The following is a 27,232-nucleotide window of genomic DNA, read 5'->3' on the forward strand; positions in this document are numbered from 1 at the left end:
TCTCGTCTTTGTTATTGATTTTATGCCCTTAAAGTGACGCTAGGCGCAGGAATGTCTGTTTATAAAGTGACTGACAAGAAATGATAAAGTAGTTGCGGTGGGGTGTTGATCAGCCTTACTGTTTGGGGAAAGTAACTGCTTTTGAGTCTGGTAGTCCTGGAATGGGTTCTCTGTAGCTTCCTCCCTGATGCCAGTGGGACAAGCAGTCCATGAGCAGGGTGGGTGGGGTCCTTCATAATGTCACTGGCCTTTTACCATCACCTTTCTGTATACAGTATATGTTCTTGTTGGCAGGTAGGCTGGTGCCAGTGATGTGCTGGTGATGCAGTACTGAGGACCCATTGCAAAGCCTTCCTGCCTACCGCAGTCTAGTTTCCATGCCCAGCAGTGACGCAGCTTGTCATGATGCTCTCTACTGTATATCTGTAGAATGACATGAATATAGATGTGCATAGTCCTGATCTCTTTAGCGTCTTCAGAAAGTCGAGGCTTTCCTGATTGCATAAAATGTGTGCTGGGACCATGAGAAGTTGTAAGAGTTATGTACACTCCCAGGAGTTTGAAACTGCTTGCAGTTTCCGCTGCTGTGCCACCGATGTAAGGGAGGAGGGGTGTGAATGGTGCGAGCTCTCCCGAAACCAATAACCATCTCCTTTGTCTTGTTGACATTGAGAAAGAGGTTATCTGCCTGGCACCAGGCCTCGAAGTATTCCACCTCCTCTCTGTAGGCTGCATCGTCATCGTTGGTGATGAGCCCCCACCACTGTCGTGTCATCGGCAATCTTGACAATGTGATTTCTCGCATTTTTGGCCGTGCAGTCACGTGTGATCAGAGGGTACAGCAATGGACTAAGCACACTGCCCTGAGGGGGAGGGGGTCACCCGTATTGCAAAGTTTTATAAAGTTTTTATTTTATTTTATTTTAATTTAGCAATAACAGTGCAGAACAGGCCCTCCCGGCCTACTGAACTGCACTGCCTAGCAACCCATCTATTAAACCCAAGACCAATCACAGGACAATTTACAATGACCAATTAATCTACATCTTTGGACTATGGGAGGGAACCAGAGCACCCGGAGGAAACCCACGCATTCATGGGGAGGACGTACAAACTCCATACAAATGGCATCAGAATTGAACTCTGAACAGCGACACCCTGAGTTGTAATAGCATTGCCCTAACTGCCACGCTACCATGGTGCCCCAAATTGTACCATAACCTCCATGCTCTTATATTCTGTGCCCCAGCTAATGAAGCCAAATGGCCTGTGTGCTTTCTTCATCACTTTGTCTCCCTGTACAACAGCTTTTAGAGATCCTAGGACATGTACACAGGAAAGCAGCATCCATCTTCAAGACCCCCACCACCCAAGCCATGTTCTCTTTTCACTGCTGCCATCAGGAAGAAGGTACAGGAGCCTCAGGACTCACACCAGCAGGTTCAGGAACAGTTATTACCCCTGAAACTTCAGGCTCCTGAACCAGAATGGATAACTCCTCTCACCCCAACACTGAATTGTTCCCACAACCCATGGACTCTTCATCTCATGTTCTCAATATTTGTTGCTTATTTATTATTATTAGTATTATTATTTTTCTGCCTTTCCTTTTGTATTTGCACAGTTTGTTGTTTTTAGTGCATTGGTTGTCCATCAGTTTGGATGCCATCTTTCATTGATTTTATTGTGTATCTTGTATCTACCATGATTGCCCACAAGAAAATGAATCTCAGGATAGTATATGGTGACATGTTTCTACTTTGATAATAAATTTACTTTTAACTTTGAGATTGACAGCATCTGCTGGAGTTAACTTTTTGGAGTTTAGCATACTGTACCTTTGAGGCCACATTAATAAAAGAGTTCCCTCACCTGGCAGCAGGCGGTAAGAACAGCCTTCTGAATGTTGCATTCTATCATAGGAAATACACCAGACATTTTCAGAGCAGTTAAGCTTCACAGACGTCAAGCTGTTCCTCAGCAATATTCATTGAGGAGTAAATATTAGACAGGATGCAAGGACAGGCTATGTGGATGCAAGACCAATATTTAATATGGGAGCAGTTGATCCCTCAAGCCTGCTCCTCTTTTCAATACATCCAATCTGATTACAACTCTATTCTCATCTTCCCACTACCCTGTAACCTCTCTCCCCTTGTCTATCAAGAACTTAACTCTCTTAGCCTTAAAAATATCCCACTGCCTCATGAGGAAGAGAGTTCCAAAGATTCACACCCCTGTCTAAGTGAAAAAAAAATCGCCTCACATTTGGATTAACTGGGCGTCCCTTATTTTTATTTCATTTATTTAGAGATATAGGTTCTTCCGGCCCAACGAACTCACACCACACAATTACACTCATGTATACACTCATGAATTAATCTACTAATTCGTATGTTTCCAGAATAAGTGATAAAATCGGAGCACCCAGAAGAAACCTACACATTAATGGGGAGACCGTATAAGCTCTTTCCAGACAGCTGTGGGAATTGAACCTGGGTCACTACGCTACCATGCCATCCTTAAACAGGAACTCCTCGTTCTGGAGTTCCCCACAAGAGGAAGCGATCTCCCCACATTGTTAAGATCTTTCAGAATCTTATACTGTATGTTTCAGTCAAACCTCTCAGAATCTTATATGTTTCAAACCTTGCCTGTTCAACCTTTCCTCATAGATAACCTGCTCATGCTGGGTATTAGTTCAGTAAACCTTCTCTGGACTGCTCCCAATTTATACCTTTAATGTATTGGGCCTCTGGTTTAATAACAATGAAGCAGTGGTGGAGGCACAGACGAGAAATGATCAAGGCAAGTGAAGGCAGAGGGGCGTCGAGGCAGAGTTGTGACATCCCTGAGAGTGAGGAATGTCTCAATGTCTGATCAATTTAAGTGCCGGGCCAAAATGCAAAGGCTGTGTATCATGGCAGTGGGGTCCAATCCCAGAGCGTGTTGGAGTGACGGGGCGCAGGTCCGAGAGGCAGAAACAACCCAATGTTTGGACAATTTGGATGCTGGGCTAGATTGAAGGGTCAGGGTGTCGGGACCAGAGGCCGTTCGGGCCAGTTCTGCTCTCTGCTCCGTGGCGCTTACTCGGCTCTGCGCTGAACTGGGGCTGTGGCCTGCCCGGCTGCAGTGATGCCTGGCTTTACATCTGTCATCTCATAATGTTTACCCAGCTTTGTGATGGGCTGAGGCTGTGGCCTACTTCAGTTGCAGTGATGCCTGGCTTTGAGTCTCTTGTAAAACATTAGTTCTGAATGCCATTTGGTTACTTTTATTGTTTGCATGATTTTTTCTCTCTCTCTCTCTGCGCATTGGGTGTTTGGTCCTTTTTTTGATGGGTTCTTTTGGGGGTTCCTTGTTTTGTGGCTGCCTGTGAGGAGAAGAACCTCAAGGTTGTATAATATAGAGTTACTTTGATAATAAATGTACTTTGAACTTTGACCTTTGACCTGTCCTTGGCCCAGCACACAGATAGGGATGCCAGGATTGGGCGCGTAATGGACAGCAAGGAAGACTATCAAAGTTGCAGCAAGATCTGGATCAGTTGAAAAATAGGATGAAAAAATAGCAGATGAACTTAATGCAGACTTATGTGAAGTGCAGCACTTTGGAAGGACCAACGGGGGTGGGACTTGCACGGTGAGTGGCAGGGTGCTGAGGAGCGAGGTAGAACAGAGGGAATACAGATCCATAATTCCTTGAAAGCGGTGTCACATGAAGAGAGCTTTTGGCACATTGAGTACAGGAGTTGGGATGTTCTGTTGAAGTTCTATAAGACATTAGTGAGGCCTAATTTGGAGTATTGTGTGCAGTCCCAGTCACCGACCTACAGGAAAAATGTCAATAAGCTTGAAAGAGAACAGAGAAATTTTACAAGGATGTTGCCAGGACTTGAGAATCTGAGATGTAGGGAAAAGTTGAATAGGTTAGAACTTTATTCCCTGGAGCACAAGAGAATGGGGGAGATCAAATAGAGAGTTACCAAATTATGAGGGGTATAGATAGGGTCATGAATGCAGGCTTCCCCCCTCAGGTTGGTTGAGATTAGAACTACATGTCGTAGGTTTATAGTGAAAAGTAAATTATTTAAAGGGAATCTGAGGGGGAGCTTCTACATTCAGAGGTTGGTGTGAGGGTGGAATGAGCTGCCAGCGGAAGTAGTGAGGATGCAGGTTCAATTGTAACATTTCAAAATCAGAGTCACTTTAGAAGAGAAGTTTGGATAAGTACATGGATGAGAGGGGTATAGAGGGCTATGGTCCAGGTGCAGGTACATGAGACTATGCAGAAGACTGGTCAGCATCAACTAGATGGACCAAATGGCCTGTTTCTGTGCTCTAGTATCTTTTCAACAGTACATCTGTAGATTGGTGTGTTTGGTGACAAATTGAACCTCCTTGACCTTCTAAAAAAGTAAAGAAGCTGGTACTCCTTCCTTGTTGTAGAGCACATTTCTTTCTGTTTGCATCATGGCCAGGCACGGGAATCGGAAGAAGCTCCAGAGAGTGAGGACTCAGCCTAACACATCGTTGCCGACCATCAGTAGCATCTACAAGAGGCACTGTCTCAGAAAGGCAACATCCATCATCAAAGATCCCCACCATCCGGGTCAGGCCATCTTCTCATCAGGCAGGAGGTACAGAAGCCTGAGGTCCCACACCACCAGGTTCATGGACAGCTACTTCTCTTCAACTATCAGGTTCTTGAACCAATCAACACAACTCTAATCACCACCTTTGTAAGGCAACACTATTACCGCTATTTTACTTGTGCGTGGGAGGGGGGAATGAGGGGGCTTTGTGGTTCTAATGCTTTTATTGTCACTCATTCTTTGGGGCACTCCTCTGTTTTTGTGGATGTCAGCAAAGAACAAGAACTTCAGGATGTATATTGTATATATTCTCTGATATTAAATGGAAATATTGAACTATCTTACTCTTAAGTAACTATCTTACTCTTACTATCTTATCTTACTTTTATTTTTTCTTACTTCTTTTCTAATGTTTGTATATCTGTGCACTTGTAATGCTACTGTGACACTGTAATTTCCCTTGGGATCAGTAAAGTATCCATCTATTGATTGAAGTTTGATCACACTGCGTTAAAATGGACTTCATTTTTTTTTTGTTTTAATTGTGTTCCTTCTTGAAAAAAGTGTGTATAACTTGAGTTTTTCTTGTGAGTGCCATGTCACTGATGTGCCTATGATGCTGCTGAGAATCAGGTTTTCATCGCAATTATGCTTCTGATAATAAACTCAACTTTGACTTTGAAAACCTCAATCAGGTTAATCTTTCATCACCAGATTGGCTACTCATGAGTCCTAAAGCTTTCATAGCTCTTCTTCACATGATGTGATGTTGAGGCTTTATAAAGCACTGGTGAGGCCTCACTTTTTGTATTGTGAGCAGTTTTGGGCCCCTTATCTAAGAAAGGGTGTGCTGACATTGGAGAGGATTCAGAGGAGGTTCACAAGAATGATTCTGGGAATGAAAGGCTTATTGTACAATGAGCATTTGATGGCCCTGGGCCTGTACTCACTGGAATTTAGAACAATGAGGGGGAATCTTATTGAAACCTATTGAATTTTGAAAGGCCTGGATATAGTGGATATGGAGAGGATGTTTCCTGTGGTGGGGGAGTCTAAGACCAGCAGCCTCTGCCCCAGAATAGAGGAATGTCCATTTAGAACAGAGCTGAGGAGGAATTTCTTTAGCCACAGGGTGGTGAATATGTGGAATTCATTACCACAGGTGGCTGTGGTGGCCAGGTCACTGGGTGTACCTAAGGTTCTTGATTAGTCAAGATTGTGGCTGAGGGAGAAATGGATGAGCCATGATGAAATGGTGGAGTATATTTCTGTGGTGGGCCAGATAAATGACAAGATCTAGTATAGATTCCTGGAAGTGATGGAGTGGATGGAGATTCTTGAACAGGTGTGTCTGCATCAGGTAAGTGGTCCTCATCATAACGATCAAGCCACTCTATTCCTTTCTCTGCTTTTCGCGGACTTTGAAGGTGCACGAGCACACACCTCTTCTGCCTGACTTCACTTTGTGATCACGAACGATCGTGGCACATGTTGTTCCTTTGGTGAACTGGTCTGAAACCCGACTTCACCACTCCTGGGCGGCAACGAAGATTTTGCTCCGTGTCTGAGATCATGCACGTTCTTCATTTTGTCTCGCTGCGTTGTCTCAAAATTTCTCACTTTGTCCTCACTTGGACAAAGTGAGGTTGGAGAAGGGAAGGAAGAATGGGCAAGCTTGTTCTCAGTCTCCGGCTCATTGACAGTTCTGGTGGACTGTAGCCGTTGCAAGAGGTGTGAGGCAATAAGCTAGCAGTGCTTTCTGGGGGTCTTTTGCCTTCAGTAGGAGACTCTTAACAGTTTGCACTGCCCTTGCCACTTCTCCATTTGCCCATGGGTACTGTGGACTGCTTGTATGGCGTTTGAACTCATAATCCCTAGCAAAGGCTTTGAATTCTGAGCAGCTGAACTGGGGACCGCTGTCTGACACAAGTGTCTCTGGTATTCCATGGTGAGCAAATACAGCTTTCAGGTGCTGTATAACTGCTGCTGAAGATGTGGAGGACAGCTTGGACACCTCAGCATTCCATGAGCCATAATTCCCAGTGAGAAAATATTTGTCTCTTTTTAACTTGAAAAACTCTGTGCCTGCAATTTTTGAGCAGATTTCTGAATGCTTCACATTGCTTTATATAATTCAATTCAATTCACTTTATTTTCCGTGAGGAACTTTGTGCAGTGGTAAGGACAACATCACAGAACTTAAGGTACACAACACCACACTGCATATAGTTAAACACAATATAGAATACTCACAATAGATAAAAATACTAAGAACTATTGCATGTGGTTTAAAATACAAATATACAAAATAAAACTGACTGTTTTTACTTTCAAAGGTGCTATGTATCGTATAGATTCAAAATTGGGTGTTGGGGAGGGGAAGGGAGGAAGGCACAAAACTGGATAAGGCTCTCCTGGTGCTGATGGGCAGGGGCCTGTAGCGGTGTCCAGATGGCATGAGAGTGTAGTGTGTGTGAAGTGTATGTGTAATGTCCTCTACTATTTGTGGGGCTTCTTTATTGTCCGTCTCTTATGGATGCTGCTGAGTGATTCTTGTTCCTGGCCAATGATTTTACTACTTATTCTGACAAGTCTGTTGAGTGGGCTCCTGGTTATGTGGCCACTGACGCCAAGCGAACAATCCCTGAAGAGCATTGTTAATGGCTGGGGTTACCCATCTTTTAAAGACACAGTCGAGGAGAAGGCAATGACAAACCACTTCTCTAGAAAAAATTGCCAAGAACAATCATGGTCATGGAAAACCGTGATCGCCCACATCACGTGACATGGCGCAGAATGATGGTGGTGGTGATGAAGTACAAGGTTTTCCTTGATTCAGTTTCTAATGTATTTCTTGATCCAGTTCGATAGAAAATAGAGCAGTACAGCACAGGAACAGGCCAAACAAATTAAATTAGTGATCAAATGCACAACTAAGTTAATCCCACTGCTGACGCAATGGCCATATCCCTCTATTCTCTGTACTTTCATGTGCCTAACTAAAAGTCTCTTGAACATTTCTATTGCATTTGCCTGAACTATTACTACTGGTAGCACTTTTCAGGCACCCACCACTCTGTGTTAAAAAACTTGCCCTACATATTTCCTTAAAAATTTAGCCCTCTGGCCCTCTGGTATTAGATATTTTAACCAAGAACATAAGAACATAAGAAATGTGGAAGATCAGCCATGATCGCAGTGCTGGCTCAAAGGGCCAAATGGCCTACTCCTCCATCTATTGTCTATAAATAGGAGCAGGAGTAGGCCATCTGGCCCTTCAAGTCTGTTCAGCCATGCAATAAGATCATGGCTGATCTGGCCATGGACTCATCTTCACCTACCTGCCTTTCCCCCACAACTCTTAATTCCACTATTGTTTCCATACAACAATTGTTGCCCGGGTGCTTCACCAGTCACAGCTTTATGGGAGAGTGTCAAAGAGAAAGCCACTGTTGAAAAAACCTCACATGAAATCTCAGCTAGGGCTTGCTAGAAGGCATGTGGGAGACTCTGAAGTCAGCTGGAAGAAGGTTCTATGGTCTGATAAAACCAAAATTGAGCTTTTTGGCCATCAGACTAAATGCTATGTTTGGCACAAGCCAAACACCACACATCATCAAAAACCATGCTTCACTTCAGCAGGCCCTGGAAGGCTTGTGGAGGTAGAGGGTAAAGTGAATGCAGGGAAATCCTGGAGGAAAACTTGGTGCGGTCTGCAAGAGAACTGTGACTTGGGAGAAGATGTGTTTTCCAGCAAGACATTGACCCCAAGCATAAAGCCAAAGCTACACAGTAATGGCTTAAAAATAACAAATCTAATGTCCTGGAGAGGCCAAGTCAGAGTCCAGACTTCAACCTAATTAAGAATTTGTGGCTGGACTTGAAAAGGGCTGTTCATTCACGATCACCATGCAATCTGACAGAGTTTAAGCAGTTTTGTAAAGAAGAATGGGGGAAAATTGCAGTGTCCAGATGTGCAAAGCTGATAGAGTAGACTCGATGTAGACTCGATTCAATTCAATTCACTTTAATTTTCCATGAGGAACTTTGTGCAGTGGTAAGGACAACATCACAGAACTTAAGGTACACAACATCACACTGCATATAATTAAACACAATATAGAATACTCACAATAGATAAGTACTAAAAATTAATGCATGTGATTTAAGATACAAATACACATAACTGTCAAAGATGCTGTGCATACCATATATTCAAAATTGGGTGTTGGGGAGGGGAAGGGAGGAAGGCACAAAACTGGATAAGGCTCTCCTGGTGCTGATGGGCAGGGGCCTGTAGCAGTGTCCAGATGGCATGAGAGTGTAGTGTGTGTGAAGTGTATGTGTAATGTCCTCTACTATTTGTGGGGCTTCTTTATTGTCCGTCTCTTATGGATGCTGCTGAGTGATTCTTGTTCTTGGCCAATGATTTTACTACTTATTCCGACAATTCTGTTGAGTGGGCTGAGGTTGATAGTGCTCATTGCCCTGAGCCATGCCATGATGTTGTAGGTTAATATTGATTCAATGAAGCATTATAAAATGTCTGGAGAATCGATGGCTGCACCTGAAGTTTCCACACCTTCCTGAGGAAAATAGTCGTTGTTGGCACTTGGGGAGTACCGACCCACCATTAGTGTTAAAGGTGATTTTGTTATCTATCGTCGTGCCGAGCTACTTGTATTCTCCAACACGCTCTGTTGACTGGCCACTTATTTCCAGGGTTGGGACGGAGTACTGTTGTTTTCTAAAGTCCACTCCCATTTCCCTGGCTTTACTGGGGTTCAGGTCCAGATAGTTGTTTGTGCATCATCCATCAAATGTACTGATTTCCTCACTGCACCAGTCACCAGAGTTGTTAGTGTCAATGATGACTGTGTCATCTGAGTACCTGGTGTACTGCATGCCTGGGTGTGAGCTTCTGCAATCGTCAGTGTAGTGTGAACAAGACTGGTGAGATAACCAAGCCCTATGGTGCTCCAGTTGACATTTGCCTGTTGGTGCTCATATAACCATTATATCTCACTGTTTGATGTCTGTCTGTGAGGAAGGAGAGGATGAGGAGTATGAGATGGGGGTTTACATTCATTTGCTGGAGTTTGTGTCCCACAGATGGAGTTGCATGGTGTTAAGTGCGCTGCGGAAGTCCATTGGTCACATCCTAACAAATGGTCCGGGCTATGTGCTCAGACCAGACCACCACACGGATTGCCTTGTGCTTAGGCGATATTTGTCGATGCCTTGATGTCCTTGGCAGATTTGACTGATGATCTTGGCGTGCATAGAAGCAGCAATGATGAGTCTGGAGCCCTTTAGCAGCAAACAGTCAAAAATGGTGAGTGTGTCTCTCTAAAGCCAGTAAGGTCTGAGTTTGTGAGATCTTTTTGGAACAGCTAGCCATCCATGATCACAGTATTGCATGACCTTGCTGTAGATTTAGTCCTTTTTCAACTCAGTGTGAATTTTGACCAGTTAACTCTGTGATGCAGGGAAGCTTTCATGTACCTGAGCTAAGCAGACATTGGTATTTTCTATTAGGATGGAGTCAGCTTCCCTCCACTCACTTTTGCATGGCATCCTTGTCAAATCTGCCAGAACCCAAATTTGCATCTAGTTTGGTGAAGAACTTTGCTCCACCCAATGTATCCAATGTGTGTTCAACAGAGGGCAGAGTAAACTTCTCACACCTCACTGCATTATTCAATTTTGTTAGATCAACACAGATCCTCACTGTGGCATCCATTTTGGGAACAGGAACAATGCCCACACAGCAGTCAATACGTCCATTCACTCTAGTTATGATGTCAAACGCCTCCATTCTCTCAAGTTCAGATTTGACTTTGTTCATCAGTGGGACTGGTATATGCCTCACAGTGGTCAGAGAGTAGGGCATCACTCCTGGCCTCAGTTGGATAAGCTACTCCTCTTTCAGTGCCCCCAGGCCTGTGAAACGACTCCCGGTACTGCTTCTGCCACTGAACATTGTTCAGCAAATCCAACCTAGCAGTGAGGTCCAGCTTCTTGATGGCATGTTGTCCCACTAGTGGCGGGAAGAGATTCTAAACAACGTAGACATCTTTTAACTGTTTCTCATCCTTAAAGCAGTGAACATTCCTTTCACACCGAGCTTGTTTCCCTGGCCCCATGAGCACTTTCTTTGTCGGGTTTAGCGTAGTGTCTGTTTTCTTCACCAGTTTTTTGAACAGACATTTGGGGATGGATGTGACATCTGCCCCAGTGTCCACTTTGAACGTCACTGCCTCATTTTGCAACTGAACCATAGTGCACCAGCCTTGTCTATTTGAATCTAGAGCCCCTAGGTAAGCTCTCTCTTCATCTGAATCATAATCTTCTTTGACCTAAAGAAATGTTTTTGAGTGACACTGGCTTTTATATAGGCCAACTCCATTGCATTGGTGGTATTTCACTTCTTTTGCTGGACAGGGCTCTTTGACATGGAATGGAGACTTGCCACATCTCCTGCAGTTGGACATTTTACCTGCTCTTTGTTTTCCTTGCCTGTTTTGCTTGAGCTGAGCTCTGCTGTCCCCTCTTTCTGTAGTCTTTCTGACTGCACCTTGTTTGTACCCTTCCTTTTCTACAGCTTCTAGCTTTACCTCGGCATTGTTTTCGTGCCCGAGTTCTGCCTGTTGCTGATGAACATTCTCACCCTGTCCGACCATAATAATAGCTTTCCCTAGTGTGAGATTTGCCTGCAACTGAGGTCTCTCTGACAATTTGGTGCCTTGTAGCCTGACACCAATCCTGTCTCTAATGAGCTCATCTCTCAGATTTCCATATGCACTGCCTGACAGGGCATACAATGCTGTGATGAAGTTATTTACACTTTTGTCTGACTCCTGGAGGTTTCTGGAGTTGAACTTTGCCCTCTCTGATATCATATTTTACTTTCCTGTGAAATATTCTTTGGATGAGTCCTGCACTGTTTTGTATTTTTCTGGGCATCTGTCAGTCCTAATCCACCCATGATTTCATCTGCTTTGGCACCCATGCAGTATATCAGTGTGCTTATTTGATGCTCTTCTGAAGCCTGAGAGTGAGGTTGCTTGCAACCCTAAATATCTCAAAGCTTCTGAGCCATTTCTCAAAGTCCCCTGGTTTAGAGAAAGTAAATGTCTTGTTGGGCTTTATTAGGTAAGTAGATATAGGTACTGCATGAACTTGTTCCATTTTCCTGTTTGTTTGTTTGTTTATTTATTATTTTATTTATTTGGACTACAACAATCTTCTTTTCAACTGACTTCCCTGCTGTGTCTGTGTCTCCGTGCATTTCTCCAGGCTCGTGGCCCACAGATGTCAGGAGCTAAGTCTCTGTGTGGAGTTCGCACATTCTCAGTTACTTCACGTGGGTTTGCCCTGGTGAGCTGCAGTTCCCTCCAACATCCCAAAGATGTGCAAATTGGTAAGTTAACTGGCTGTGTAATTTGTCCCTAGTGTGTAGGTAAGAAGTAAAACAACAAAACAAATGCATCACACACAAAATGCTGGAGAAACTCAACAAGTCAGCCAGCACCTACGAAGGGGGAATAAGCAGTTGACATTTCAGGCTGAGACCCTTCATCAGGACTGGAAAGGAAGGGCCAGAAGCCAGAGTACTAAAGTAAGGGGGGGGGGGGGGGGAAAGAGACCCAGTGAGGGGAAATATGCATGGGTGGTGGACCAGAGGTGAAGTGAGAAGCTGGGAATAGATAGGTGAAAAGCTGAAGAAAGAATCTGCCAGGAGAAGACAATGGACAAAGGAGAAAATGGAGAAGACAAAGGAAGGGAGTTGATGGGCAGGTGAGGAAAAAGAGAAGGGGTGAGAGGGGAACCAGAATGAGGAATGGGAACAGAGAGAAGGGGAAAGGGGGGAAATTACTAGATGTTAGATAAATCGATGCTCATGCCATCAGGTTGGAGGCATATGGAATATGAGGCGTTGCCCTCCAATCTGAGCTCGGCTTGATTGTGGGGGAAAAATGTGAGGGGAGTGGGGGAAGGTGGTTCATAGATATGTGAGAAAGTATATGTTACAGAAATATAGGGGAAGGGACTGATAAGATTGCTCTGTTGAGAACCGGAATGGGCCAATCGGCTTCCTTCTGCATCGGAGTAGATCGCTCGCAGGGCTGTCATCTTCATCGTAGTTGAGTTAATGAACTTGCCCTTCGCCTGGGCGGTGGAGGGAGGCGCTATAGACGGAGTCAGACTCCGTCTCCTTTGGTGGCGCCACCTGTGGCAGTGATGACTCCGCATCGGGGTTGCTGCTGCGTCAGGAGTTCATTGTGATGAGAGCGCGCGCCGGAAGACCTTGGTCTGTTTCCGGTGTGAACAGGTTGATGAGTGGAAGATGGCGGCTCGAGGCTTCCAGACAATGAATCCGGGCGCGGCGGCCATGGCCGCCGGACCAGGACCTGGTCAGGGACAGGGACAAGTTCAGGGCCAGGTGGCGGGGAGAATGCCGCCCAGCCAGCAGCAGAGCATGTTCCGCTCGGCCATGCCAGGCCAGGGATACCCGGTAAGTGAGGGGTTGGGGTTTGGAAGAGGGCAGCCGGTGAAGGGGGGATGTCGGGGTTGAGACGTCCCAGGACCCCCTGCCCTTTCCCCCAGGGCCTGACATTGAGTTCAACAAACTCCAGCCTCTCTTCTGTCTTCCTGGGGCAGTTGGCTTCCCATTCCAGACCAGGACCCCATGGTTTTCTTAATTAGATAAAGAGAATGCTGGAAATTTTCGGGTCAAGTAGCATCCATGGCCAGCAGAGCCCCCATACCCTTTTTCTTGTCCTCTTGGCCCCTCGAGGTTGCTTCCTCTCGCCCACTGGTTCCTTTAAGCACTTGTTTCGTTGTCCAGGATGGAGCAAGGTTTTATTTCATTTTTGCAAGCATGTCTTTCATTTTCAAGCTTCACGAATTCAAATAGATTAAAATCCAAGCTGGGAAACTTTATCTGTGGTGTTCAGATTGGTGGGATAGCTCCTTTAGCTTAACAGAGGAGTGAAAAGGCCTTTAGCATGCTGACTTTCATCAGTCAGGGGACTGAGCACAGGAGTTGGGATGTTATGTTGCAGTTGTACAAGATATCGGCAAGGCTGTATTGGAGTATAGTATTGTTCAGTTTTGAATATCCTGCTAAAAGACAGATGTCATAAGCTGGAAGGAGTGCAGAAATTATTTACAAGAATGTTGCTAGGACTCAAGGGACTTTGTTATAGGGAGAAGCTCAGCATACTAGAACTTTATTCTTGGACCATAGTAAACTGAGAGGTGATCTTATGTTAATAAAATCATGAATGCACATTATCTTTTTCCCAGGGATTGGGGAATCAAAAAGTAGAAAGCTTAGGTTTAAAGTGAGAGGGAAAAGATTTAATAGGAGTCTGACAGGCAACTTCTTTCATACCAATGTATGAAATGAGCTGCCAGAGCAAGTGGTTGAGGCAGATACAAAAAGATTTAACATGCACTTGGGTAAATACATAAATTGAAAAGGTTTGGAGTGAAATGGGCCAAACGTGAGCAAATGGGACTTGCATCATGGGCACCGTGGTGAGGAAGGACATGTTGGGCCGAAGGGCTTGTTTCTATGTTGTATGACCTGATGACAATGAGTCCGTGTAGTCCCCGCTACTGGGATCTTCACTCATGGCCCACGTGAGATCTCAGGTGAGCAAGGCTGAGCTGGCCTAGCAGGCGACGTGTTGGGAGAACTGCCAGTGTGGGGTGCAGAATGTTTCACACCCCAGGTTAAACTGGAAGATGTCTGTGGAAGAGTTTTAGGTTGCCCCATCCAGGAAAGTTCTCACACAAAAAATTCTTTTTAGATAAATATTGTGGCACCAACATGAAGTTCTTCTCTCCTCTCACCTGAAATGGCAACATCACATCCAAACTTTGTTTAACAACTAGAGATGAGATTGCTTCTATAAAACAGCATCCGTGCTCTTTTATTGAAGATTGATCGCTGATCATTTAAAAGACATTTGGACAGGTACCTATATAGGAAAGTTTTTGACGAATATGGGTCAAACATGAGACTACAATAGGTGGCATCTTGATGAGTTGGGCTGAAGAGCTTGTTTCCATGGTGTAGGACTCGGAGAACCCTTAAAGTAGCAAGAACGTTGCAGGGATGTCATTCAAGAAAGTTCTTGTCAGACCACTTATTTTAGGGCAGACATCAGATCATGGTCCGGAGTGAGTTTTCATGGAAGGAGAGGTAACTCCAGACCTTAGGAATTCACCAGTTGTACCCTTGAGGAATGATCAAGATGCCAGTTTTAGAATAATGCAGATATTTCCAAGGGTTCTACATCTGGAAGAGGTTACAGAATGAGGCCACGAAAGGATGTGAAAATGCAGGCAAGAATTTTAAAGTTGAGCTGTCGCTTAACTGTTGCATACCCACCTGGTTCATTGGTGTTTCTCTAACCTTACTTGATCTGGCATACATCTGACTCCAAGTACTCCTTGCATGTTGCACTTTCAGTTGCCTTGGTTCAAGTAGTCAATAAGTGACATCCATGTCCCACGCTGAATAAACTAAGCAAAGAACCATTGTAGATCATTACGTAGAATGATGGGTGAACGAGACTTGGCACGAGTAAGGGCACTGATAGATTTCGATGATGTCAAGTTTGTTGAGAACGGTGATGGAGGATGTCCAGGACTCTGTTGAAATAAACAAAACTAGTGTTAAGGGTGGTGGGGTGGAGATATGTCTCTTACCAAAGGACATGTAAGCTGTTCCTTCCCTTCGCTCGCCTGCGGTCACCCTTCAGCAAGGTGTAACACCTGCTTAGCCCCCCGATCAGGGTCACATGAAGCCATGGGAGCAGTCGTATGAGTATTTGGTGCATATTACAAGTCCTGGTTCTGCGACCACTGAAGCCAGGCAGGCAATCTCTGTAATGTATTGATAATGGCCTGGGTCACCCATCCTGTAAAGATACTACCCAGAAGAAGGCAATGGCAAACCACTTCTGTAAAAAAAAAATTATTGAAAACAATCATGGTCCTGGAAAGATTACGATCGCTCACATTGTACGACACAGCACATAACGAACAAGTATTAACAAAAGCATGTATGGGTTCAGCAGCAGATGAGCCGAGGAAATGGTGGTAGGATGGAATAGGGGAGGGAGTCACAGTAGGACAGAGATAGAAATGGCTGTTCGTAGCGAAGCTCAGTCTGGGGTGCAGGTGATTCCCTAGGTTGCACGTGTGCTGGTTCAGTTTCAGATGTGTGTTGGAAGCAGGTATGAAATGGATGCTGAGGGAACAAAGCTTATAATGAGAGCCAAAGATTGAAGCCTCATTGGAGGAAATTTCTCGTTATGGGTGTTGGGCAAACACTCTGATGGTGGCGGTTCCAGAGACTCAAGTACATAATCAAGGCTGACACTGCAAGCTGTTGCCCTGTTTTGAGCAAAGGGGCTGTGATAAGCAGCTTCCAAATAACCCTTGTGCAATAACTCGTTTATCATCCAAAGGCATTTCACAAAAGCATTGGCCAGCACATTTTTTTCACTGATTCAGGAGCTGGATATTGTTGAGCCAGATGACTTGATTAGAGTTTGATTTTAGGCTAATTTTAAATAGGGTTGAAATGGGTTTAGAGAAGGCATTGCAAAACTGAAGTTATTTCTACTAATGGTGGGATTGAAAATTGCCGATGATCATGAGGCTAAGATTGGAGAAGTGTGGAGATCTGGAGTGGGCAGAGGGGAAGGAATCTGAATCAGGTTTAATATCACTGGCATATGTCATGAAATTTGTTGTCTTTGCGGCAACAGTACATTGCAATACGTAATAAAGAAAAGATGTGAATTACATCAAGTATGTTGTATATAATAGTTAAGTAATACAAAAATAGAGATAAAAAATGTAAGGTAGTGTTCATTGGTTCAATGTCCATTCAGGAATTGGATGGCAAAGGGGAAGAAGCTGTTCCTGAATCTCTGAGTGTGTGCCTTCAGGCTTCTGTATCTCCTCCCTGATGGTAACAGTGAGAAGAGGGCATGTCCTTGGTGCTGGAGGTTCATAATGATGGATGTGCCTTTTTGTGGCATCACTGCTTGAAGATGTCCTGGATACTACAGAGGCTAGTGCCCATGATGGAGCTGACTAAGTTTGCAACACTCTGCAGCTTACTTAGATCCTGTGCAGTAGGACCCTCCACCCCATACCAGACAGTAATGCAACCAGTTAGAATGCTCTCCATGGTGCCTCTGTAGAAATTTGTGAGTGTCTTTGGTGACATACCAAAACAACTCAAACTCTTAATGAAATTTAGCCTCTGCTGTGCCTGTTTCGTAACTGCATCGATGTGTTGGGCCCAGAATCTATCCGAGGAGTGCCCAGGGTCTATAGTCACACTGAAAGCTGCATGGCATTGGCAGAATTTGAAAATAAGGATGAGAATTTTAAATCACGGCATTGCTTACTGCTTTTGTCGATCATTTAACATGGGATGATAATCAATGGGACTTTAGGACAGGCAACAGACTTCAGAATAACTTGAAGTTTATGGAGAGTAGAATAGAGGAGGATGTTGAGAGTATTGGCATGAATGAGTGTTTCAGCAGAAGATAGTGTGAGGCAGTAGCGGGGATGGAAGCAGGTAGCCTTGCCATAGGTGTGTGTATAGGTGCTCATCTTGTTAAAAATGAAGCTTGCCATCATTACAACAGCAGGTCAAGCAGAATCTCGAAAAAGAGTTAACATTTCAAGTTGAAGAGAGAAAACAAGTTAGTTTTAAATTCCAGAGATGGTGATGGAGAAATCGATCGGATAAGGGAATATCTCTGATATGATATGGTCTGGATTGCCTTGGGGATAAGTTGTAGATTAAACTATCTGGTTGATGAGTTACTGAAAGCATTAGAGATAACACATACTAGTCATTAATAGTTTGATTCATCCTGATAGTGGTAGACCTTAAATATCTCCCTGGTGTAGAACAACCAAAGCAGTTGCAGATTTGCTCTGTTTTGTGATCATGCCAAGGATCAGGAGCCTCCAGAGCATACTGCCTGTTGACTAACGCTGTGGTAAGTATATAGAGTATAGTATTCCCTGCGCAGTGAGGGAATTTGTCTTGGATTTTTTTTGCACTAAATTTGAATGAAAACTTTAAATAGTCTGAATGCTGGATTTTGCAATTAAATTCTTAGCAAAGCAGAATTGCTTTACTCTTTTCTAGGTTCCTGGGCATGTCATGTTATACCATTGGTCAGGATTGAATCATGTCTTAAGGTTTCTTAAAAAGCTGGAGAGAGTTGGGCTTTATATCTCTGGTCAGTTCAGTAACATACAGATTGGTGTGAGTTTAAAGGTAGATTTTGTTTCTTTGCAAAAGGCAAAAAAGTTTTTGCCGAAGTGTCTTATTATTTATGGCTCTCTAAATCTCTCTTTTTTCTGTAAACTCATTCAATATCTCACTTTTCACAGCTCGGGGGTAACTCCCGATTCTGCAGAATAATATGGATTCTTTTATGCCTACCTGAGCGGGGAGATGGGACGTGGGATTAATGTACCTTCCGAAAGCCAACACCTCCCTCAGTACGTGGGTGGAACCTTGCCTTGGAGAATGTCAGCCTTGATTTTTGTGCTCAAGTCTTTCGACTGGTTCTTGAACCCACAACCTTTTAACCAGAGGCGAGTGCTTGTGGCTAAGGCAACTAGACCAATACAGCTAAATGAATTCATATCTGGCACCCTCACTGTATTTCTTTTAACTTTGCACTGCTAATTGTTCTGTGCCAGTTTCATCATTCTACTCCCTAACATTCGCAGACTTTGCTCCCAAAGACAGCATCATTGCCAATCTACAGCTGTTTCAACACACAAAAAGAGATCCCTTAAAATAGCTGTAGTTTTTGGTTCCCCTTACCTAAGAAGAAACAGCTCTGTGGAACCCATGCATTGGCATTGTTTGCTAGGAGCAGGGTTGTATTTGGCTGTGATTCTCTCTGGAGAGGAATTGGCTGCCAGAAATGCACTGACAATTGAGAATGTCTGGTGTCTGTGGAGCCACAGCCTTCGGAAGGAAGAGAAATAGGAAACATTCTATTAATGGCTGAAAGGAAGTTACTCTTATTTTATTTAGTGTACAGTAAGAATAGTTCTGGGATGTCACAAAGTTTGTGGGTTTAAGAACCAGTATGTGACTCTTTCATTCGTGTGCTGTCACCTTTCATAGTTTTAAACATTCACTTTCCATTGTATTTTCACCAGATCCTCTTTAATTTTGGTTTTAGGGATTGCTTTGGTTTGATAAAAATTGCTCTAACATTGTTTAGAAGCTTGCTTTGTTCCATAAATTCTGGTATGAAAACTGTGAATTTGTGCATGTATTGACACATTAATTGTAGAAATTTGATGTTTTAGAAACATAGAGGAGTTTAATAACTTGAATGCATTTAATTTGTGGTTTGTGAGTGCGGTGTTTTGTTTTTATATTGCTGGCTTAGCGAATGCTCGATCTTTTTTCCCCAGGATCAATTAAGCTATTCTGCAATTCATTTTAATAGCATGCTGCAGGCAGTAAAGCATTTTCTCATTTTTAATGAATTTGCTTATATGCTTAATAGTTCTTTGCTGAAATAGGTGTTCTGAGAGTCACCTGGGATGTTATCAGAACTAGATTAATTCCAAATACATTTTCCTCCAATTAAGTTTAAATGACAATTACAAATCTTGACCAACTGAAAGCCACCCACTTTTAAGAAAAGATCTCTTAACATCTTTCTCTGCCTTGTTAGCAATGTTTGGATCTTCAAGTCCATGACTAGTCATTTTCTTTAACTGCCTTGAATTTTGTTCAAGTGTGTGAACTTGAATAATGAAGGTGCTTTAGATTAACTAGAAGATAGCAAAATGGAAAGTGCCAGTACCTAACCTCGGTGGACTCTTCAGTTATGTACAATTTTTTTTATGTGCTTTGTCTCTAGGAGAGGTTCTGAGCCAAGACATTTTTTGAGTCAGTGGATGTTAAAGATCTTGTAGTACTCATTTGAAAAGAGCAGAGAGTTCTCACTGAGCCCAATTGGGTGCTTTTTCCTGAACAACACTAAATAAAAATTAATGGGTCATTTCAACGATGCTGATGGTGTACTGCTGTACTACACCCATTGCTTACCTTGTTCTTCTATAATAGTGCTTTATTATTAATGGAACATAAAGTACAAATTATTTCAGTGTCAGTCATGAAGAGATAAGGGGACTTTAATTCAGGTAGCACCCTTTATGTCCCGTTCAGGATGACTTAAAATACTTTGAAGTCAGTTTGTACAGAGCATGTCATGACAAGCTGAGTTTATTGTCTGGTGTTCGAGTGTGGTGAGTTATAGTTACAATGAAAAATTTGCAGCAGCATCACAGGCACATAGGTGCGAGCAACATACAGAATATACATTATATGTATGCAAGAAAGTGAAGAGGGAGAGGGGATAAAAGGACTTTTTTGCATTAATGTCTTGTTTTTGCACAGTGACGCAATCAGAGGCAAGTCCACTGTAATGCAAGAGGAGGTCTGTCGTGTTCCGTTGCTGAAGTAGGGTTAAGATTGTGCAGATCAGTTCAAGAACCTGATGGTCCAGAACTTGGTGATGTAGGCGAGAAGAAAGCATGAGTGGGGATCCTCGATGATAGGTGCCACCTTCTTAAGGCAACACCTCATGTAGATGCTGTCAATGGTGGGGAAGGCTGTCCCTGTTATAGACTGAGCTGTGTCCACTACTCTCTGCAGCCTCTTGCATTCCAGTGATGGAGTTGCCGTACCAGGCTGTGATGCAACCAGTCAGGATACTACCAATCAGCAAGCTCCCACAAGCAGTGATGTGATGATAATGGTTGAGAGTTGACACTAAAAATCTTGAGTCTCTTTTTGATAGAATGTGGATGCCCAATGAAAATGGCTGTTGGTCCACCCCTCCAACAAGAACCTCTAGTCCAGGGGTGGACAAACTTTTTGACTTCTGGGCCACAAAGGGTTCTAAAATTTGACAGGACCAGGAGCAGATGGACGGAGTGTTTTGGTAATACACCTCATAAGAGAAAATAAAATATCATGGGATATGTAGAAAACGTGCTTTCATTTCAATTGAAAATGAACAAATGCATTACAACAAAATATCTGTCTTTGAAGTCCCATGGTATTTAGCTATTTATTGAAATGACTTTTAAAACACTGAAAATTTTAAATGAATAAAATACAGCTTTTTTAATAGTAACAGTTATTATTTTAAAGTACTGAAAATTCTGTTATCCTTCAAGATATTATCATCATCACTCTCCTCCTGCCTGTCTTTATTTCAAAAACGGTAGGAGATGCAGGTCTACTTGTCCTGCTCCTTCTTATTCAATTGTCCCCTGTGCCAAAACTCAACAACGACCAGCACAAGGACAGAACAGTGACAGCGTGCCAGTATGCGGAGCACTTTATTTGATCTGGAGCGCATTTTTTATTTTGAGAATGTACGTGCACCTGTGCACTACTCATGTCCATCACTTAACAGAAATGACATGTAACATGTAAGGCTTATTGAAAAAAAAATTTTCAAATGCATTTTTTACATAACACAACGAAGAAACTTATTTTTAATTTCAGTGGGAACAGTGTTGTTGGTCTCCCTTTTTAGCCAGCGCATCAAAGTCTGGATTTAGTTTTGTTGTGGCGATTCTCAGGATGGATCTGAGGTGTCGGTCAGTTAACTTGGATCTGTGGCTGGCTTTGTTGATGTTCATGATGCTGAACGCCTGTTCACACAAATAGGTCGAGCCGAACAATGAGTAAAGCGCAAATGTGGAGTAATATGCTGTACCTCAACAAAGGTCAATGTGTAGCGGTGTGCTACATGCAGCGCTAAAATTACGACACGGAGTCGGTAACTGCAGTCGAAGAAAAAAACTTTATTCGAAATCCCCAGCCTCACTTTTAAGCCTCCCTCAACCTGCCCCCCGTGGCGCAGAGGCTCCAAAGCTCTGTGCTCGCAAATCCCCACAGGCTATCTCCCTTAGCCGGAACGCTGGCTAATTGTGAGCCGGTTCGGATGTGCCAGGAAATGGGTCGCCACAAATGTATTTAGAGTGCGTCATCTATTGGGAAAACGCCAGAATTGCGGGGAAAAAACGTTAACAAGGTTTATTAATATAATTTCATCAATTTCTGCAGGCCGGATTAAAAAGCTTAACGGGCCGCATATGGCCCCCGGGCCATAGTTTGCCTATGCCTGCTCTAGTCCCATCTGTGGCACAGTCTGTGGATGTCAAGTTGGCCTTATCAGCAAACTTGGAACCCACAAAACTGAGGTGAAGACAAATGATCCTCATTCCTGAGGAACTGTCTGAGAAATATTTGAAGGGACTCCAGGAAGAACTCTACTGAATTTGGAAATTTTATTTACTTTTCTTTCTTGAAACTTGAATATTTGTTAACCCTGGGAGTGATCAGGTTTTTCTCTACAGTAACTGGCTCAAGTTCCCCACACACCGATTTAAGCACCATACTTTAAGTGTTTTATGTAGACTGAGATGATGTGCTATTAGCTTCATGACCAAAGGTGGCATTATATCGAAGCCCAAACTCTTCCTACTTTAAGAATTTTTTTTGTGTGGGGTCCTCTGCAGTCAAGTTGGCACTAAGATGGTTTAAGGCATTTAGTTTTAGTTGTCCACATGAAGTTAACAAGAGCAGCTTGTCAATACTGAAACAGATTTTGGACCATATGCCCCAGTCCATCGCTGGGCAGAGAGCATAAACCAATGCCTGAAGAAGTTTATTGGCCCGAATCGTCAACTGTTTACTCTTTTCCATTGATGCTGCCTGACCTACTGAGTTCCTCCATTTTGTGTGTGTTTCTTTGCGTTTCCAGCATCTGCAGATCTTCTCGTGTTTATAAACCAATGCTGTTTATCAGGATTGCAGTTGCCAGTGCATAACGGTCGAGCCTGACCAGGGTTTGTCTTGTAGGACTTTACAAACCTTAAGCTCTAACCCATGTCAGAATCAGGTTTGTTCTTACTGACCCATAAGACCATAAGATAATGATATATATAGACATATTGGCAGAATTAGACCATTCTGCCAAGCGAGTCTGTTTTGCTTGACTGATTAAGCATGACTGATTAATTTTCCCTCTCAGCCTCAATCTTCTGCCTTCTCCCCATATCCCTTCATGCCCTGACTAATCAAGAATCTATCAACCTCTGCCTTAAGTATACCCAATGACTTGGCCTCCACAGCCACCTGTAGCAGTGAATTCCACAGCTTCACCACTCCCTGCCTAAAGAAATTCCTCCTCATCTCCACTTTAAAAGGGCAACCCTGTATTCTAGGGCTGTATCCTCTAGACTTAGATTCCTCCCCGCCCCCCCACCACCACCACCACCATTGGAAACATCCTCTCCACATCCACTCTAACAAGGTCTTTCAACATTTGATAGGTTTCAATGAGTTCACACTTCATTCTTCATAGGTTTCAATGAGTTCACACTTCATTCTTCTGAATTCTAGTGAATACAGGCCCAGAGCCATCAGGTGCTCTTCATATGACAAGCCATTCAATCTTGTAATCATTCCTTTGAACCCTCTCCATATCCTTTGTTAGATAAGAGGCTCAAAAATACTCTCAAAACTCCAAGTGAAGCCTCATCAGTGTTTTATAAAGCCTCAACGTTACATCTTTGCTTTTATATTCCAGTTCTCTTGAAATGAATGCTAACATTGTATATGCCAGTTAATTTGTTTTGTGAAGCAGTACTGTGCAATACATAAGATATACTATAAATTAAGATAAAAATATAAACAGTGAATTCTGGTTAATTGGGACACATTGGGCCAATACATTTTGGCCCAATTTGCCAAAGGTTCATAGAAATAGTCAAAAAGGTATTAAAAAAATTAAAAACTACCATTTAACTGAGTAACAAATAATGTATTAAAATGAAATAGAACAAATTGGGACACTACCAATACCACGATAGCACTATAAACTGTGTATTAATTTGTAACAGTTATAGACGGAGGAATTCATCCATTGTACACTGCTGTGTTATTCTGATTGACAGTAAATGAAAGAAAGTATCGCAGGCACCTAGTGCAGATAATGGACTGCCTTTATTGCTTAATGAAGTAGTGTTGGAATCTAACAATAAATGATCAAAAATCATTGCTTTCTGAATTGGTGCATGTCAACTCAAATGGATAACATAACACAAGCACATGTAACAGGCACTATTTAAAAACTTCGCTCTAAGCACAGTGTGGTATCAAACAGCCACACAAGTACACACAACTGATGCTAATTAGAAACAGTTCGGCAACAGTCTCCTATCCCAATTAAGCGGCATAGAGTCCCAAATAATCGAAGAGAAGAAACCCGGCTGCTTTCTGAATTAGTTTTAGTTCTTTAAGGGTTGTCCCAAATAAATGGCTGTCCCGATTATCTGATGGCCCAATTAACTGGTGTCCACTGTGTATAACTAGGCAAAAAGAGAGCAGAAATGGTGAGATGGTGTTTATGTGTTCATAGACGGCTCAGAAATCCCTCGAAGATGCCAGATTGATTTTTCTTTCAGCTGCTCAGAATCTTATTATAATTTATACTCAATTTTGACTGAAATAGTGGAAGTGGTGCATTTCCTATGGAGCAGACCACATTGGAAACTATATGTTCTCGTAGGTAAGTAAGCACGATGAGCTGGAACATGAGGTGGGAAGTGGAAGTAGCCTACATGCCTTCAGTTTTGGCTGGCATGGAAGTGTTGGAGTGAATGGCTAAATCATACTTTTCTATGTTCAAAAAACAGGCAGACTCAGTAGACCTATGTTGTAACATTCTATGATTCCATGATATTTTTAAAATCTTTTCGGTATTGAAAGTCTGAAGCCATGTTTGTTACCATGAAGTTGGTATCGCAACTTGCTGTTTAGCCCTTCCAGCATTTCAGACAGCTGATGTTTACATTTCAAACACAGCTTCAACATTCACCTTTTTTCCCCAGCATGTCTCTTCTGTTTGCTTTCACGAATACAAGATTTTAAGCTTCTTCACCTGTTCTTACATTGCAGCTAATCACATACGCAGCCACACTCTGTTCATTCAGCAAGTGTTCTCAGATATCCACCGGGGGGGGGGGAATTCTTCAGTTTTTATTCATTGAGTCGCAGAATCATACAGAGCGAAAAAAGACGGCTCACCGAGCCTACACCAATCCAACATGAATCCCTTTTATTCTCTCCACGTTCCCCCTGGATTCTGTTGCTCATCTGCACATTGGGGTCAGTTGGGGTACCAAGCCACCTGTCTTTGGAATGTGGGAGGAAACAGGAACTCCTGTGGAAAGCCCTCGCAGTCATAGGGGAAACCTGTAAACTGGACACAGCACTTGAGTTTGAACCCAGGCCTCTGTATCTGTGTCCCTATGCCACTTTGGCCCAGTTGAGACTACTGTGAGACCAAAGCCAAATTGTTGCCCTCTAGTGCATTGGTCAATATATGACTATGATTTGCAAGTACATCTACATCTGACCCGGAACATTAGTTCGATGCTATTTCAAAGTTGTCTTTCCAGGGACTATGTTTGCTGTCATAAATTCAAGTGCACCTGACAATGTTAGCAGAAGCCTTATTTGATTTAGTAGTGCATTAAGATAATGAAGATAGGTAAGAATTTGCTCAAAATGTTTGTGCTCCTAAGCTTTGAATGCAAATCTTCCTTTAGGACTTCTTTTATCTTGGGTTGTTCTTTTTGCATTTGTTGCAGTCTAATTAAATTGTTGCCAGGCTGCTATTGTTGAGCATAGTGCATCAAATTGAACCAATAAAAACATGCCAGAAACACTCCAGCGGGTCACACATCTGTCAATAGCTGAAAAGACCAAGAACCACTTTTCCTAAGTTCATCAACTGCATTTTACTTTTTTATCTTGGGTTTCTAGAATTTGTCTTTTTTTGCTTTTCAATCTGTTTTAATGTTCTGCAAAAAACATAGTTGTCTTCATTTGGTATCAAGTTTTATCCTTGAGATTTAGTTTGCAAAATTAGATAGGCATATGTCCTGTGAATTGAACAGTTAACTTGGACTCATGGCATGTTTGTATTGCACAAGTAATGTCAAGTCGAGTTTGGTTCATTACTTTGTGGCCAGCTTGCCATGGTGTCAGTGTAAATAGTGGAGAATACTTGGTTAATGTTATCTTCATTGGAGTTGTTCCTGTATTGCTGCATACTTCCTGCTCCCTGGGGTGTTATGTCATTTGTCTAATCCTTCCTTTGCCCTTCCATGCATACAACTACTTTTTCACCAAGTTACCCTCTTAATAATAGCTTCTTTTTAAAGGTGAAGCATGTGTCCATCTAGCAATTTTAATGGGCCAAGGGTGTTCAATGTTTTTTATAGTGAATAAAATGCTGGTTTGGTGAAGCTGGTTGAGCAAGAACTGTTGGCTAGACCATCCAGGTGAAATCCCCACTTTTCTCATTGTGGTGATGAGATAAATTACATCAGATTAAGAATGGTGATATGTCTCAGATTAACGTCTTTTCTGATGGTGTCCGGGGTGCTGAGTGAAGTGTCATCCCTATCAGTCTAAGGAATTGGGCCCAAAACTCATAACCTTCTGATTCTGTGATGAAGGCACTGAGTCATGGCTGACACAATAACATTTATATTCAACATTGGTCTAAATCAGCAAAGATTTGACACGATTTTTGACATATGCCTGCTTTTAATTCTGAATCCCCTTGTTTTTTCTCCTGTGTGGCAAAGATTTTATATCCATGTCTTCTGTAATTAGCTGTTAATAAGGCATTTTGCTGATGCCTGTGTGGATGAAGCACTTTTGAAATATTTTCAGTTTACTGCATTTAAAACTTTGTCTTGTTACAATAAAATTCCATTTGGCTTTGTTCTGATATTCCTGGCTTTTCCTGAACACCCTTCACTGCTGGCAACTGTTTTACTCAATGCCGACAGGCCCTTTCTCTTTTGAGTCTTGATGTTAATTAGCTGAGACCTGCAAGAGCAGTAGTATGAAGCTGAAAGGCATGCACAAGTGACGCGACAACTGCTGCTACAAGGTCTTTCACTGATTCATTTCTTTGTGGTGTTTAGAATACACGTTAAAGAGCCTTGGACTGAACCATATCGCAGCATATTCTGACATATTGGTTGCATCTGTAGTTTGTTGATTTGCTGGATTTCTTGTAAAGTTGGGGGCGATTACATCTTCCTAACGATAAAATGTCGGATGCCCAAGAGCGACAGCATCAGCTTGCTAAACGAGAGTGCAGTAAAGTAGAACACAGCACACAGACAAAGGGTGTTTGAAAGGGACGTGTGGCATGCAGTCATCAACCAGGAGCAAACTCTTTGAATTTCTTGCTTACGGTTGGGTAAGGGGTCTTTTCTTATTAACAAAGCATTTATTTCTTAACGTGTGGCGCTTTTTTGTCAATTGTAATGCAGCATTTTGGGTTCAGGGGATTTGTCTGTCAACTGACTCTTATCTAGAGAGGAAGGGGTTGCATTTTCTTTCTAGTTGCATTTCCTAGCGACTGCAGAATCGATTACAGCCTTCTGTACAGCAGATCGACCGATCGAATTGGAACCCAACTGTGCTTGTCCCGATGTACA

The 27,232-nt window shown here is 42.8% G+C and overlaps 1 protein-coding gene across 1 annotated transcript in view; it reads left to right on the plus strand.

Annotated features, from left to right (window-relative positions):
• Nucleotides 1-12,906: 12,906 nt before the first annotated feature.
• smarcd1 (SWI/SNF related, matrix associated, actin dependent regulator of chromatin, subfamily d, member 1) overlaps nt 12,907-27,232 on the plus strand; it is a 41,457-nt gene continuing 27,131 nt past the window's right edge. Inside the window, exon 1 of the mRNA XM_059956016.1 lies at nt 12,907-13,112. Coding sequence (XP_059811999.1) covers nt 12,945-13,112 — 168 coding nt within the window. The 5' untranslated portion in view covers nt 12,907-12,944. The remainder of the gene's footprint in view (nt 13,113-27,232) is intronic.

The sequence above is a fragment of the Hypanus sabinus genome, chromosome X1 (genome assembly GCF_030144855.1).
Source record: "Hypanus sabinus isolate sHypSab1 chromosome X1, sHypSab1.hap1, whole genome shotgun sequence".
Classification (NCBI taxonomy): Eukaryota; Metazoa; Chordata; class Chondrichthyes; order Myliobatiformes; family Dasyatidae; genus Hypanus; species Hypanus sabinus.